General features: G+C 46.7%; 1 protein-coding gene across 5 annotated transcripts in view; it reads left to right on the top strand.

The window, feature by feature from the left end:
* Positions 1–16,840, top strand: part of LOC127608822 (arf-GAP with Rho-GAP domain, ANK repeat and PH domain-containing protein 1-like) — a 42,254-nt gene extending 25,414 nt beyond the window's left edge. For 3 of the 5 annotated variants that reach the window (XM_052078230.1, XM_052078228.1, XM_052078232.1), the window contains 8 exons: positions 577–690; positions 1,084–1,229; positions 1,315–1,397; positions 2,565–2,624; positions 5,802–5,865; positions 11,706–11,864; positions 13,828–13,865; positions 15,576–16,840. In XM_052078230.1, coding sequence (XP_051934190.1) covers positions 577–690; positions 1,084–1,229; positions 1,315–1,397; positions 2,565–2,624; positions 5,802–5,865; positions 11,706–11,864; positions 13,828–13,848 — 647 coding nt within the window. In that variant the 3' untranslated portion in view covers positions 13,849–13,865; positions 15,576–16,840. Of the gene's footprint in view, positions 1–576; positions 691–1,083; positions 1,230–1,314; positions 1,398–2,564; positions 2,625–5,801; positions 5,866–11,705; positions 11,865–13,827; positions 13,866–15,454 lie in introns of all 5 variants that reach the window. The other 2 variants (XM_052078231.1, XM_052078229.1) reach the window with 2 other exon arrangements.
* Positions 16,841–17,422: the final 582 nt, after the last annotated feature.

Here is a 17,422-nt window from a genome sequence, read left to right as displayed (position 1 = left end):
TCTGGTTGACCCACCCCACAGCCTGTTGGTTGATTTTGCAGTAACACACAAATAACTGGCTAAATTATCTCGTGTGTCATGAAAGGAAAATGGGACTTAGTGGTGAGCGGGAGAATTAATTTTAGTTGTTACCACACTCTACACTTGGGCACTAGAACTTTATTTGAGAAAGTTATTTTGCAGTTGTTATGTAGGTGGGGAAACTGCTATAGATGATCAATTTCAATTAACATGCCTCTTGCAGGTCAATTTAGGCCAATTCCACTCGCAGGTACTTCAATTTGTCGTCATTTCAATAGCAGAGCCGCCAACTGTTCTGTCTCTATTTTGTTCCGGAAAACTCTATTTATTATTTCGATCCTTGCAAGCATGTCTTCACGTGAAAATGCTTCTATCTAGGCTATAAAATGTCTGCGTGCGTAAGTGTGCAATATGCATCATTGGAATCTCACTGCAAAGTAAATATTTTGAGATTTGTATTGATTTATTCTTTGGAGTATTGCAGACAAATTGTTTTGAAAGCGATCGGTTGCCATCTGTGCAATTGCATTCCCTGTCTATCTGATCTTTTCGCAGAACGCCCACTGCACTATCGGGAGAGAGTCTTACCCATCCTTCACTCTTTTGGCACCGACTCCCATCTTCTCATCAAGAAGCACATTGCTATGGAAGCAATGATCATCTACTTGGGTAAACGAGTTCATTACAGTACCATTTTTTTTAGAACAGTCCCACCTTTGGCAGCAGTTCATCTGTCGTGGAGCTTTGGAACAGGAGTGTCACGGTTTAATTCCGGCTGCGGACAAAATGTAAAAAATTGCGGCTTGGAGATATGTGTGTCTGCTTCCTGGCTAACTTGGAGGTGCCCTTGAACAAGGCAGCACTCCCTCCACAGCTCAAGAAGTGGAGCACTGTTTGCGCTTTTCCATCTCTGCTATGCGTGCAATGTGCATGATTTGGCTCAATGTGTGTGAAGTGCAACACAAAATATGCACAGCAGAAAGTTAATTGAATTTCCCTTTGAATGATTTTATATAATAATTTAATAAAAAAAATGAATAAACCCTTGACTATGCCCTCTAGCCAGTAAGGTTGACCCATCCAAACATGGCATGATGAAATTCCGAGAAGAGAGGAGCATCCTTGGGTTGGGGCTGTCCTCGGGCAGTTTCCACGACCGATATTTCATTCTCAACTCCAGTTCACTGCGGATGTACAAAGAAGTCAGAGTGAGTCTGGCACAGGCGCACATGCAAACACAACCTCCCACACACTCCTTCTTCACACCCGCCGCGCCTCTTCTTCGTCTCCCAGAGTAACCGTCCAGAACGTGATTGGCCAGTCAGGAACCTGAGGGTCTATTTGGGTATCAAGAAGAAACTCCGTCCTCCAACATGGTGAGAGTGTAGTCACACGTGTAGTCATGCATGCAATTGGATTTTCATAATACTGGTGTGCAATCAGTGAATTGTACATGGAACAAACTTTGAATGAGGAGAATAATAAAAAAAAAGCTATATCACAAATAGCTCTAATCGCAAGCTGCAATTGCTGACATGACATCACTTCCGGTGATGCAAATCATGGACCACCATAGGTTAAAGGTGACCTGCTTTTTCATTTTATTATATTTTTTTAAATACTGTTTTTGTGAAAATGAAACTGATAGGATATTGGTTCCTCCACCCCATTTCCCTCTCCACCTCTCGCGATCGACTTGGGACCAGTCTGCGGACTACAAGTCGATCGCAGTTGACGTATTATACAACCCTGCTGTATAGACTCTGCAGTTTACTGGATTTTTCAAGGTGTGGCAAGAAGGCAACATTTAAAAAAAAAAATCATTATTTATAATCCTACAGATAACAGACAGCTCCAGGCAAACAAAGCCGGCAAACAATCCGGGAAGTGGGAATGTGGTGTAAATGTAGCCTTAACTCCTACTGAACTGAAATCTTAATTCAATTTAACAATCAAATCTCAACAATTAATGAAAAAAGAGACCTCAACACAAGTTTTGAATATCTACTGATTTGTCATCAATATGTGAATTTGAATGAGGACGGTGTTGGGAAGTGCCTGTCAGTTTACCATCGCAAACCACAAAAAATAAATTAATTGTGCTAATTCTTTACGTTGTCGGCATCAAATCTAAACTATGTAAACACACTGCATCGGACTCTTGGGGAAAATTGTGTGGCATTGATCATCCAACCTGAGAATGCATTCAGTATGCTTTAAGCAAAATTATGCTAATACATTCTGGACACTTAGCTCTGGAATATATCAGTGATGCCACTGACCAGTAAGGAATTTCAGTTGACTTTGAAATTATGACATTCAGTTCATAACGGAATGCAAAATATTTTTTTTACTTTTTTTTCTTGACTCTCCTGAATTAAACTCAGAATTCAATGAAATAATGTTTGATGATTTATTCAGCCATTGTGACCGAGGTAGCAGTGTGCCAAATGGCCTGCAGAGGGCAGGCTAATCCAAAAAATGACTAAACTATGGCTGTACTGTATGTGGGGGGGAATAAAAATGTCTTTTCCTGATTGCAGTTGGGGCCTGACCGTGGTCCACGAGAGTAAGAAACAAGAGAAGGCTGAGAGGCAGCAGTGGTGAGTCGTAGTAGACAACATACAGACGCAATGTCATTCAACATTATACATTTTATTTAACTCCATATCTGTCCGGATGCTTAGGTTAGTACAGCAAGTTTTTAAAACAATACTGTACATTTAAACCAACCTTTGTGATGAAATTTTCATTCTCATTGGAGAATACTACATCACTGCAAGTGTTGCCTCGGCTCTACTTGTGGTCGATGCGCACTTTCCTGCCTGAGGCACAATAATTCTGCTTTGTTCCATGTAAACACGGGCAGTCTCACTGGGGATGGTTTGTCTATGTACAGTGCCCTCCATAATTATTGGCACCCCTGGTTGAGATGTGTTTTTTAGCTTCCAATTATTTTATTTTTTTTCTAAATAATATGGGACCTTAATGGAAAAAAAGAGAAAAATCCAACCTTCAATACAAGTGCATTTATTCAGTGGGGAAAAAATCCCACATAAAGAAATAATTATTTGACATCAAATCACCTGTTCCACAATTATTGGCACCCTTAACAATTCCCAGGAAATAAATATAATTGAAGCATTTCTGTCATTTCTACAGTAGTTTACAAAGTTTACCAGAGTATGTAGGAACATTTAATTAGTAATTCATCACTTCCTGTCTCCCTGGGGTATAAATATGACGTGACACCGAGGCCATTTCTCTTATCCACTCTTAAACATGGGAAAGACAAAGGAACACAGCATACAAGTGAGGCAGATGTGCGTCGACCTTCACAGGTCAGGCAGAGGCTACAAGAAGATTGCCACTCAACTGCAGCTGCCCATATCCACTGTGAGAGGAATAATTAAGAAGTTCAAAACAACTGGAACAGTGGTAAACAAGCCTGGACGAGGAGCCAAGTTTATTTTGCCACCACGCACAGTGAGGAGGATGGTAAGAGAAATCAAAAGATCTCCAAAGCTCACTGTTACAGAATTACAACAAATGGTAGCATCCTGGGGTCACAAAGTCTCCAAATCAACCATCAGGCGCTGTCTACACGCCAACAAGCTGTTTGGGAGGCATGCACGGAGAAAACCTTTCCTCACTCACAATCATAAACGCAAGCGTCTGGAGTTCGCCAAGCGGTATTGGGGCTTCAACTGGGACCGTGTGCTTTGGTCAGATGAGACCAAGATTGAGCTTTTTGGCAACAAACACTCTAAGTGGGTCTGGCGTACCACGAAAGATGCGCATGCTGAAAAGCACCTCATACCCACTGTGAAGTATGGGGGTGGGTCAGTGATGCTGTGGGGCTGTTTCGCTTCCAAAGGCCCTGGGAACCTTGTTAGGGTGCATGGCATCATGAATGCTTTGAAATACCAGGACATTTTAAATCAAAATCTGTTGCCCTCTGCCCGAAAGCTGAAGCTGGGTCGTCACTGGGTCTTTCAGCAAGACAATGACCCTAAACATATGGCCAAATCTACACAGAAATGGTTCACCAGACACAAAATCAAGCTCCTCCCATGGCCATCTCAGTCCCCTGACCTCAACCCCATTGAGAACCTGTGGGGTGAGCTGAAGAGGAGAGTACAGAGGAGAGGACCCAGGTCTCTGGATGATTTAGAGAGATTCTGCAAAGAGGAATGGCTGAAGATCCCTCTTTCTGTCTTTTCCCATCTTGTGAAACATTATAGGAGAAGATTAGGTGCTGTTTTGTTGGCAAAAGGGGGTTGTACAAAATATTAACACCAGGGGTGCTAATAATTGTGACACACATTATTTGATGTCAAATAATTATTTCTTTATGTGGGATTTTTTCCCCACTGAATAAATGCACTTGTATTGAAGGTTGGATTTTTCTCTTTTTTTCCATTAAGGTCCCATATTATTTAGAAAAAAAATAAAATAATTGGAAGCTAAAAAACACATCTCAACCAGGGGTGCCAATACTTATGGAGGGCACTGTACATAAAAAGTAGTTATCAGTTTACCAGGAACCACAATACACATACCTGCATTAGCTATATCACATGCGGTATGTTTAACACATACTGTACATTGCATTGTTCAATACGCAAGGATAACTCAAGGAGCTCATCCATGAATGCATCAGCGTCTTCCTGTTGCAGTGTGCTCGATACACCCTGTCAACATCAGTATTCGTCAACTTTCTGGTAATGGCATGGCTGTTCTCATACTGCTGTTTTCTTGTTTTTTTTCTGTTTTTTTTCTATCATGTTTCCCATGGCAAAAACCAGCAAGGGTGGAATGGAGCAGGGGGAAGGGTGGGCGCGTTTGAGAATAAAATATAAAAGGGGTCTTGATTTACAGTATTTGCCGTGCAAAATCCCCATCAGGGATGAATTAAACTGGTGGGCTAACACATCTGTGGTCTGCGTCACAGTCAGAGGTTCTGGGTTCGAAAATCTAATCTTTGGAGTTGGAATGTTTCTCTAGGTTCTGTGGTCACCCCTTCTAAAATCATGCATGTTGAGTTCCTTGAAGAGACTTTAGCTGACCCATATCCCTACACTGTATCAATTGTACTAAATAATGATAATTTTAAAAAAGTAACTGGTGTTATAGCTAGAGGACTTCATATTTTGCCTTCCTTTGTTTTTAGGTCACAGTTAAGCATATATTTTATGTGCAATTGATGAGACACGCCACGTATAAACAAAACCATTGCATCAAATCTAAACATCATTATGTTTAGATGTTTAGATTTGAAAAGAAATTACAGCATGCCGATGTTATGCTTGCTACAATAAATATGTATACAGTGGTGGATTTGACTAACAAAGTGACTGTCGTGTAGCATGCAAATTTTAATGAGCTCCGTTACTACTGAGAAAATTCTAGTAGAAGGCAGTGACTGAAGGTGAGTGCATTTAATGGGCTTGAGGTCAGTCTATATCCCAACCTGGACCCCTTTCTTTTTGCCTATTTTGTTTTCAATTTTTTATCAAATCCGTGGTTCCGTTCGTTCCGGGCGACCGACTAAATGTTTATTCAAAAGATGCGCTCAAAGCAAAAATCATAACTAATGAGAAAGTGTGCATTCAGCACCGCAGCACAGCTGATGACTCAAGAGAGCTGCGTGGGGGCAACCTGAGTTGCATAAAGCACAGATACCGCAAACACACACACACTGCATTCTCAAATGAATAATTCTTCAACGAGGCTAAAGCACGCACAATGGTTCACGTGATTTGCTTTGATTTCTGCAGGTATCTCTGCTGCGAGACTCAGCCCGAAATGAGGGAGTGGTACGCTACTTTTCTGAGTATTCAGGTTAGCTTTCTCTCTCTTCCGCACACACGACCACAGTAACTCGGTGCGATGGCTAAATGTCCCAACTGTCACGATCTGCCCGAAGCGATAATGATCGCTCCGTGCAGAACGAGGGAAATAAAGAATTGGATCCCCGGAAAACAGACAACGAAAGGATTTTCTCAAAGCAAAGAGTGTCTTTAATGACAAAAACAGAAAGAGCCCGACAGGGAAAAAACGGAAACACAAAACGCTGGTCAAATAAGGACCAGGGAAGAAATAAGGAAACAACTGAAAACGCTCGCTGAAAAACAAAGTGCGAGGAACTACTGATTAGGCAATATCGAAGTATTCAATTTAGTGACTAACGCTAAATGGCAAGAGTAAAGGCCGCAAGGCAAGAAGGCAACGAGTAATCTACAAATAGAGGAATTAGCACGAGAGATCAATGGCACGGTGAGGAATTCTCCGGCAGCGAGATGACTGTCGGAGTCTCTTAATAAAAGAGGGTAATCAGCCCGAAATTACGGACAGGTGCGCGGATGGCGGGGGAGAAAACCCGCCACCTGCTGGCGGACACGCGACGTGACAGTACCCCCCCCTCAATGGACGCCTCCCGGCGGACTACCCGGCTTGGATGGATGTGCAGCGTGGAAGTCGCGCAAAAGGGACGGATCAAGGATCCAGGAGCGAGGCACCCACTGCCGCTCCTCAGGCCCGTAGCCCTCCCAGTCGACCAGATACTGGAACCCCTTTCCCCTGCGCCGAGAGTCCAGGATGGCACGAACCGTGTACACCGGGTCACCGTCGACGACCCGCGGAGGTGGCGGCGGCGTGGGAGGAGGAGCCAAGTCACTGGGAGACACGGGTTTGAGAAGGGAGACGTGGAAGACGGGGTGAACCTTCATGGTGGGCGGTAGCCGGAGCCTGACTGCAGCTGGACTGATGACGGCCTCGACCTCGAACGGTCCAGTAAATCGGGGTCCCAGTTTCGCAGACGTGCCGGCCAGCCGAAGATCCCTCGTCGCCAACCACACCTTCTGTCCTACCACGTATGAAGGAGCCGGGCGCCGGCGACGATCCGCGATCCGCTGGTTCCTGGCCGCCGTGCGGGACAACGCAGCCCGGGCCTCCTTCCACACGCGATGGGCCCGCTTGAGGTGGTGCTGCACAGAGGGGACCTCCACCTGCCCCTCCTGGGACGGGAACAGCGGCGGCTGGTACCCGTAGGCGGCCATGAAGGGGGACCTACCGGTGGCAGAAGAGACGAGGGTGTTGTGCGCGTACTCCACCCAGGGTAAGTGGTCGACCCAGGACGAGGGACGGTGAAGGCACACACAGCGGAGGGCCGCCCCCAGATCCTGGTTGGCACGCTCGGCTTGTCCATTGGACTGGGGGTGGTACCCCGAGGTCAGACTGGCAGTGGCCCCGAGGGACCGGCAGAACTGCTTCCAGACGCGGGATACGAACTGGGGCCCCCGGTCCGAGACAATGTCCAGTGGAATGCCGTGGAGACGGAAGACGTGTTCGACAAGGAGGTCGGCGGTCTCCAGCGCCGACGGCAACCTGGACAAAGGAACAAAATGAGCCGCCTTGGAGAAGCGGTCCACGATCGTGAGTACGACAGTTCGACCCCGGGAAGGCGGGAGACCCGTGACGAAGTCCAGGGCGATGTGGGACCACGGGCGAGGAGGAATGGGCAACGGCTGGAGCAGTCCCGCCGGCGGCTGATGGGACGACTTGCCGCAGGCGCAGGAGGTGCAGGCCTTGATGAACTCCGTCACGTCGTTGCGGAGCTCCGGCCACCAGAAACGCTGGGCGACGAGTTGCACAGTCCGGTTCACCCCGGGATGACACGCCACCTTGGACCCATGTGCCCACTGCAGAACTTCAGATCGTAAGGAGGGAGGTACGAATAGCCTCCCTGCTGGGCACTCCGTCGGCACCTGAACCCCCTCCAGGGCTGCCTGGATCCGCTGCTCAACCTCCCACTGGACGGCCCCCACGACGCACCGGGTCGGAAGGATGGTCTCCGGGGATCGATCCCTCCCCGCAGGCTCGTGGAGACGGGAGAGGGCGTCGGGCTTGGTGTTCTTAGACCCGGGAGAGTAGGTGAGGATGAAGTCGAACCTGGTGAGGAAGAGGGCCCACCGGGCCTGACGGGCGTTCAGTCTTTTGGCGGAGCGAAGGTAGGCGAGGTTCTTATGATCTGTGTAGACCGTGAAGGGTTCCTTTGCCCCCTCGAGCCAGTGCCGCCACTCCTGCAAGGCGGTCACAACTGCCAACAGTTCACGGTTGCCCACGTCGTAATTGGACTCGGCGGCACTGAGTCGACGGGAGAAGAAGGCGCAGGGGTGCAACTTCTGGTCGACCGGAGAGCGCTGGGACAGCACAGCCCCCACCCCCGAATCCGAGGCGTCCACCTCCACGATAAAGGGGAGATCAGGATCAGGGTGCTGTAGTACGGGGGGACTGGTGAACGCCGCCTTCAGGTTTGCGAACGCCGCATCCGCGGTCGGATCCCACTTAAATGGGGTTTTAATGGACGTAAGGCGGGTTAAGGGGAGCGCCTTCTGACTATAACCGCGGATGAAGCGTCGGTAGAAGTTGGCGAACCCCAGAAAGCGCTGCAGTTCCTTGCGATTGGTTGGAACCGGCCAGTTAGTGACGGCACGCGTCTTAATGGGGTCCGCCCTTAACCTGCCCTGTTCAATAATGAACCCTAGGAAGGAGATGACGGGGACATGGAATTCACACTTTTCTGCCTTGACGAAGAGCCGGTTCTCCAGTAGACGTTGTAGCACCAGCCTAACGTGTTGCTGGTGCTCGTGTAATGACCGGGAAAAAATTAAAATATCGTCAAGGTAAACGAAACAAAAGATGTTAATCATGTCCCTTAGCACATCATTGATTAGGTTTTGGAAAACGGCTGGGGCGTTGGTGAGCCCAAAAGGCATAACCAAGTATTCAAAATGACCCAGAGGGGTCTTAAAAGCCGTCTTCCACTCGTCACCCTCCCGGATGCGAACCAAGTGGTAAGCGCTGCGCAAGTCTAATTTGGAGAAAATGGTGGCTGACTGTAATGGGGCGAAGGCGGAGTCCAGCAAGGGTAGCGGGTATCTATTCTTAATAGTTATCTCGTTTAAACCCCGATAATCTACGCAGGGTCGCAGGGTCTTGTCTTTTTTCCCTACGAAGAAAAAACCCGCCCCTAACGGTGAACGCGATGGTCTAATAAGACCTGCGGCGAGCGAGCTGTTGATGTACTCCGTCAATGCCTCGCGCTCGGGTTGGGACACCTGATACAGCCGCGAGGTCGGCAACGGAGCGCCCGCCTGCAGGTCTATAGCACAATCGTAGGGGCGGTGTGGAGGCAAAGAGTGGGCACGATCCTCGCTGAACACCTCCTTTAGATCCCGATAGCAATCCGGCACTCCGTCAAGGCAGATCTCCTCGGGGGGTGTGACACGTTCATGCCTCCCGACGGCCGATTGCAGACAGTGCTGGTAACAGTACTGGCTCCAGCTGTCTATCGCTGGGCGCGCCCAGGAAATCACGGGATTGTGTGTCTTGAGCCAGGGTAACCCGAGAACGATCGGGGCGTTGCGAGACCGCATTAAGTAAAAACGACGATGTTCGACATGGTTGCCGGACAGTAGAAGTTTCAACGGCTCCGTCCTATGCGTAACTACCGCCAGGAGACGCCCATCAAGATCACAAACCCGCTTCCTATCTATCAGCTTCTCCACGGAACAACCCAGCTCGGAAGCGAGATCGGTGTCCATTATGCAGTCATCTGCCCCCGAGTCTACCAGAGCCCGAACCCGCCACGACCGGGACCCCCCTAATATCTCCCCCTCGAGTTCGAGTCTGTTGGGGTGACCAGGCCGCGAGTCGACTCGCCTAGACTCGAAGGGAGGCGCGCACGGTCGTGACTCACAGTACTCCTGGTGGGCAGGGGGTGACGGCCCCGGATGGCTGGTTGCGGCGTGAGGAGATGGTGGAACGCCGTCAGTCGTCGCTCGATCGCTGAAACGACGCTTTCCTTCCTCCGCACCAGCGTCCCTGCCTCCCAGCTGCACCTGTTCCTCCGTGGGTGTTCGTCGGAACTGGGGCCGCTCACCCCCACGCTCCCGGCTTCGCTCCCTCAGGCGATTGTCCATGAGGAGGGAGAGGTCGATTAATTCCTCCAGGTTGGTGCTGTGGTCGCGGGTCGCCAGCTCGTCCTTGAGTTGAGGGTTTAGTCCACGGCGAAATAGGCCACACAGCGCCCGATCATCGTATCCACTCTGGGCGGCCAGGATCCGGAACTCGATGGAGTAGTCCGCTACCGATCGCTCTCCCTGGTGGATGGCGAGTAACCGGCCCTCTGCCTCTCTGCCCCGCACGGGATGATGGAACACCCGGCGGAACGCAGCCACGAAGTCGGGGAACGAAGTACGGAGATTCGGCTTGGCGTCACTTGTCGCAATCGCCCACGATGCTGCCGGACCTGTTAACAGACTCATGACATAAGCCACCTTGGCGGCGTCATTAGCATAGGCAGACGGCTGTTGATCAAAAATGAGAGAGCACTGGTGGAGGAAGTGTCCACACTGCCCGTGCTCGCCCCCGTAGCGAGGGGGGTGTGGAAGCGATGGCTCCCTCGTCATAATGGGATATGAGGGGGGCGCTTCGGGAATGATAGAACGAACCCCGGGGGGAGATGGTCTCCGCTCTTCCACCCGGACCAACCGAGGTTCTAAATCATCGGACCGATGAGCCAGCATGGAGACCGCGCCACGGAGTTCCCTAATGGCTTGGCCCTGCTGACTCATCTGTTGCTCTTGTCGGGAAAGAGCGGACAAAATTCTTTCGATGTCTGCGGGATCCATGGTGGCCGGAGAATTCTGTCACGATCTGCCCGAAGCGATAATGATCGCTCCGTGCAGAACGAGGGAAATAAAGAATTGGATCCCCGGAAAACAGACAACGAAAGGATTTTCTCAAAGCAAAGAGTGTCTTTAATGACAAAAACAGAAAGAGCCCGACAGGGAAAAAACGGAAACACAAAACGCTGGTCAAATAAGGACCAGGGAAGAAATAAGGAAACAACTGAAAACGCTCGCTGAAAAACAAAGTGCGAGGAACTACTGATTAGGCAATATCGAAGTATTCAATTTAGTGACTAACGCTAAATGGCAAGAGTAAAGGCCGCAAGGCAAGAAGGCAACGAGTAATCTACAAATAGAGGAATTAGCACGAGAGATCAATGGCACGGTGAGGAATTCTCCGGCAGCGAGATGACTGTCGGAGTCTCTTAATAAAAGAGGGTAATCAGCCCGAAATTACGGACAGGTGCGCGGATGGCGGGGGAGAAAACCCGCCACCTGCTGGCGGACACGCGACGTGACACCAACCTGTACATAAAAATCGATTTGAATACCCATTCTAATGGATTTCTGATGTCAAGGGTCACATTTGTGCCCGCATCGCAAAGCATGGGAGCTTATATCGGCATACATTGATGAGCCCAAATAAGATGGATAATTAACAATCCTATTGTTTCAAGCTTATTTTATTCTACACAACTAATTGTGCACAACATTTGGCTGGGCGGTTTTGCAAAATTTTTCATCACATGTACAAGAGAAACAATGCAACATTGACATGTTCCAATAAACCAAGACCATAAAAATATCTTGTCCCCAAAATGAAAGCACACCGTATCTTGTGGAGCCAACATAAAGGGTGTGAAGAATGACAGGGCAATGAGCTTATAAAACCTAGGGGGGTGGGGGAGGGGGGGTCAGACTTGGTGTCAAAACCGTCGACTTTGCACTGTGTTGTCATGCGCTTCACCATTCTGCTCCTCCTTTAAGAATGACGGCGACGTGTGGCCTCAGGATGGACTCCAGCCGAGCCGCGCGAGCCGCGCGTTGCCCGACACGCGTCACGGTAACGTGTCACTGATACCGTTGCGTGGCAGTGAGAATGAGATGCGGAACAGCGTAGCCGCTTTCAGCCAAGATCCGCTTGCTGTGAGTCAACCCTTACCAATCACTGCTTTCAAAATCTCAGCCGAAGCTGGCAGCTCCCAATTTGTTTGCTTGCGTCAGAGACGCCGGTGCTCAACTGCTGGTCCAAACCCTCGACCCCGCTCTGATGCATTTATATATCGTCCAGAATAAAGAATAAAGCTTAGCCTGGTGAAGTGCACACTGGCGAATACTCACTTGCCACTTTCTCGTCGCCTTCACCCAACACAAATTTCAGTGTATGAAGACTTTGGATGACTGAAATATTAATTTCAGACATTCTCATTTGAATGCAGTCCAGGAGCTGTGTCAAAAGATCTGCCTTTCCAAAGGTAATCATGCCAGATAGGTATTTGATTTCACAGCGTTTATTATTCTAATTGAGTACTTGAGTGTCAAACGCAGATTGTATTTGATCATCGCTCAGGCCTCCTCATGGTTCACAAGATAACATGATAACAAGAGAACCGTACCAGACCAGATTTGATTTCAGAGGATTGATTTCATTGTTGCTCAAAACAAAGGGGTCAAATTAGGACAATTAGGACAAAAGAAAAACGATGCTCATAATTTCTGAGTTTCATTGGTCATCCATATGAAATGTAGCGAGCCTGGATTGGATTCTGTTAAGATGGACATGGCTCGTTTTATGAGCGTTCATACTTATTTTCATCACACGCCGCATCATGCGTGGTTGGTTTCCCTCAGATGGGCTTGAAAATCATTCCAATGTATGATCACCTCATCATAATTGCTCTTGCATTTAATTATGATTAAAAGGACCACCAAATAAAGACACGGAAAATGGTGACAGCCAAATTTAAGTAGGACTGGTCATTTTCTGCTCGGAAGGAATTTTACCATTTGTAAGAACTAAAACAAGAAAAAAAAACCCAGTTCGGATCCGGACTATATGCAAAGTGCAGAGGGAAGCGGATCTCTTCTGACTTTTAACAGGAAAACCTGCCAATTTGTCACAACTTGCACTATTCAAACAAACCGTTCAAGAAAAGTTGATCAAAATAATCATCTCTCAACTTGATGGAAGTAATGAGGCCGCTTTATTATCTTTGGAAAGGGCAGACAATATTTAGTTATTGATTTATTTTTTTTTTTACAAATTGCCAAGGTGGTCCCACCGAGTCGGTGGTCTCCCAGCCAGCATAGTCCATTTTTTTTCCCATCAGAACAAGAGTTTGGGGTTTGTGCCAGAGAAGCACGTCTTTTCTCTGTACTGTGATTTTGACTTGATTTAACTATCATAACTGGATCTGGCTTCCTAAACTGCGAGTTTCGATTCTTGAGGTGCTCCCACATGCCAGCGCAGAAGAATAGATGGCTAATTTGCATCCTGTGCTGAAAACCACAGAAAGAGGAGAAGGGAGTGGAACTGCATCATCTCCATACAGCCGAGAAAACACAAACGCTAAAGTTATTCTGTCAGAAATTTACCACGCTGTCTTGGAGAACCCCCGAAACAATGAAAGGAATCTCGTGCCCGCCAGGAGTGCTGCTACCAGAGCGCCTTGTGGACTTGACCCTGCTGGGCTCCATTTCAAACATTGGACCAGAGCAGATGCCGTTTGCTTTCCTCTTTTCTGCTCTCGTTTTGTTTCTTGCTTGATTTATTTATTGCAAAAACAGGCGAGTGTAGCCATCCACGTAGATCCACATCCCATGTCTTGATTGGCGACCGACAAGACTCCCAACAGTACAGTGCCTCACGTGGCTTCTATTGATTCTCATCCATTGACTTCCATCGATCCATTCATTCGGGTTGAGGATTTGAAAGGAATTGCTTTAGGAAGCCCGAGCCTCGCTTTGGACGTGTGGTTGTGTGCGTGGGGAGGTATCGATAAATGTGCGTATTAGCAATTGTTTGGGTGGGGCTTACCGCCAAGTTTCCCTTTTCCAATCGCCTTCCAGTGTTTACCCGCTCTAAATTGTTTGTTCATCTATCTTTCAGCTGTTTAGAGACATTCGATAATGGAGGCTACAAGAAAGGTACAGTGTTTCACACTAATTCTCTTTTGTTTACAAACGACTTGCACGGCAATGCCCAAGTGTGCATCATTTAATCAGACGAATCCACAAAATCAAGACTCCAAATTTCTTTGAACTTCTCAGCTTTTTCTTTTTTTCCCCATTGAAAGGAATAGATACTGAACATATCCGTTCCGTGGTCTCGTGGAACTTTTAAAAACTGCGCGGATCAAATTTTGCGCATGCTTCATTGCCACCTTGCATAATAATGTGTAATCAATCAAATGAGTACTCAGCATTCGAGGACCCATGGAAAGCACTTCCATAAACAATACGTGTGCAAAATCAATTGTTTTATGAATTATTAGTGTTGATTTGTCGATAACGGGCAGCCTGCGCGGAGATGCGTGGCCAGCATGGCCAACTGTGTGGCTCGTGTTTTATGAGACACCTGGCAGGCTTGCTTTATGTAAATCACCCTTACAAAGACCCTCTGTCAAGGCCGGAGCATCCAGTGGGGCTGGAATTTCAGTGGCAAAGCCAACAATTCTTGATAGCTTAGCCTCTGCTCGTTTTCACTCCCCGTTTAGTTCCTTTAATCCCTTATTTAAATTTTTTTTTTACTGCTTCCAACAGAAATGTCCACAGCTGTTTTTCATGTCTTTGGAGCTGCTTATTCTGAGTAGCATCAGAGCCGTTTTGAGGGCCAACACTGGAAAGATCAAAGATGAAAAGGCGGCCTTTTTCTTTTTCTTTCTTTTTTTTTTGGTTATTGCACATTCACTGCCAGGACGGAGATATTGCGCATCTAATTGTGCAAACATTTTCTTGCTCCCAGCTGGTCGCTGTAATGGCATCACAGAATACACAGCACAGCCAAGATAAACAAAACTAGGTGGCGTTAATCTTGCCAACGGGCTAAAGTCTTGATGATATTGCGTAAAAAAAATTTTGGGGATATTTTTAGGGGAAAAAAAGAGAACAATATTACCGGTAATTGTTTCCAAACTCTTTCGGTCATATTTACTGAACAACTAGAACTTGTATCAAGTGATTCGTGCCACACCTTCAAAGATACAACACCAAAAGATGTCAGGAATAGCCTACTAGAACATCTGAACTTAATTTGTGGTTAATCTGAGGCACTCTAAATGGGGTCAGGTATGTGCTGACTGAGTTTGAATATGATCGATTCATTCTAATTGCAGCCACGCCCACAGCGACAAGAGTGTCTGCACACTTGTGTAATCAAATTTTCAATTGCTCATTTCAAATTCTTCTCTTGAATAGATTGTATTTTTTTTTACAACTGCGTTGTACCAGGTATAAGTCATAATGATGGTAGAAAAATATTTCTCATGGTCTCTCTTGCTCTCATTTTTCTTTTCTTTTTTTTGAAGTAAGCATCACAAACCTGGCATTTGAACAGGGGTGTGTAGACATTTTATATTCACTTCATACCAAGGTCCATGCCATGACGAGCGGGAGTTATTGCACTCAAGTCACAGTGTAACCATTGTATTGAGGTTCAAGTGTATTTGTGTGTTTTGAAATCCTAAATCGTAACCCGTGAGAAGACATTAATGAACAGCATCATATGTGTTTGCCAGGCCTCCAAAATGGCTCGTCCCGTCATCTGAAAACACATTCCAAGTTTGACCTCTCAGCCGAAGAGACTTACGGCTCAACCTGCAGCGGGACTCAACTTCAGCTTGTATATCTTTTGTACAGGGAGGGCAAGTGTTCGGCGTCATCGGGTGACCTCATCACTCTCCAGTGACATCATCAGTGTGACACTGTGGACCAGAATGAAGAAAGAGCTGGAAGTGAAGAGAACCAAAAGAGCCATTCTTCTAGTATTTCCCCCTGTACATTTGAAATATATACTTGAATGTTTTTTTTTTTTTTTTGGACACTTTGATGAAGGGGTTTTCATCTCCGACTGGCTCCTGAATGGCTTCCATCTCGGCAAGAGTCAAGTGCGTATGGATGTGCTCCTCCCACATTGCATTGCATAGCATCATGGACCATAAGCATTAAAGCACACCCTGAAGGAAACTTTAATTCCTATTATGCATTTCTTTTGAAGGAGGATTTAACCCGTTTGCATAAAGGCGCCAGCGGTTGGCTGCCTTTTGTTCTTTTTTCCCATTTTGTATATATATAGATGATCATCCTGCAGTTCAAAATTCAACCACGGCCATTTTAAGGAAAGCGTCAAGTTAATGTGATGGCGAAGGTGGGCCACTGTATTTCAAGTCACCCTCTTCAAGTCGCCCTCTTCAGATTTAATCTGAAGTAAGAATTTTGTAAATTTTGTGGACACACGCGCGATCCTCTCGGGCAATATAATAGTAATGATCAATGTTTACTCTTTTAGTGAATTCTGAAACAATCTCTTAAGTCTGTGACTGATCTCGACTACACCACTAGCTTGTCGAGCGAAACCTGTAGGTCAATTCCCTCTTGTGAATTGTTCTTATTTATTTAGGTTCCAACGGATGCAAGATGGAGTGCTGTCTTTTTTTTTTTAAACCATGTGAAGCATAGTGTTGTGTGTGTGGGAGGGAAAAAGAAAACTATGTACCTGAGTGTGTGTTGGTTGTAACCCAGCAGGCCTCATGTCAATCCATTTTAGAGCATTCTTAATTTCATCAACTATAAAATACAAATCATTGTCGGAAATGGAGGTTTTTTTGCCCTCTAAAGTTATCAAATGTTGCGTGCTATGAGCGAAAAGCGGTCTTTTTTTATGTTCGGAGACCTAGTACAGATGGAATGTTTGTCATTCTGCTATTTATTTATTGTTAGGATACTTGTTACAAGTAGCTTTTTTTCTACTTCATAAAGGTAGCTCAAACTTCCATAAGTGTACTTAATATGAATGTCGATTTGTGGGGGAAAAAAAGATGTAGATTATTACATAATGAAGCAATTGTTCACGTCTTTAAATCAATAATTGGTAGATAAAGCTGAGGTATTTTCAAGTGATTGTACAGACAGTATGTCAACCAATTTTTTTTCATTCTTGACCTCTAATAAACACTCTGCCACAATCGTGCGTGTGTGCTCCAGTAAAAATGGCTGCACAAAAGTCTTGCGAAAAGGTTAATTTACTCGACCTGAAGACAGGCCACCGTGTTGTTAAAATGCAAATTGTGTGAGGTCAAGTTGGCGCTTGGGAAAATGGACGCGCGCGCACATGATGTATGTACAATGTGACAACTGTTGGACAAAGTTTTCCTGCCCTGTGGATTTCCTGCCATAAAGTGGAGCCTATAGACTTGCCAGCAGGAGAATGTCACAAGGATGGATGTAAAGGGCGGTGGTACAGTAAAGCGTAAAGGGGGGGGGGGCTGCAAAGTTTTGTGTGTTTTGAGTGATTCATGGTGGTCCACCAGTTATGTGGTCATCGCTATAACCAGAAGTGACACATCAGGGTCAGCATATACCTCAAGACACATACCAGAGAGCACCCCCTCCCCGTCAGGGACCTGCACACGGTAGACTTTCACGTTTTCCACACGCACAGGAGACCCACCGGGGATGAACACAGCGGGATGAATAATTATATGCAC

This window comes from Hippocampus zosterae, chromosome 10 (genome assembly GCF_025434085.1).
Source record: "Hippocampus zosterae strain Florida chromosome 10, ASM2543408v3, whole genome shotgun sequence".
Taxonomy (NCBI): domain Eukaryota; kingdom Metazoa; phylum Chordata; class Actinopteri; order Syngnathiformes; family Syngnathidae; genus Hippocampus; species Hippocampus zosterae.
The sequence above is the reverse complement of the archived record's forward strand: the minus strand, read 5'-3'. Positions and strand labels throughout refer to the sequence as shown.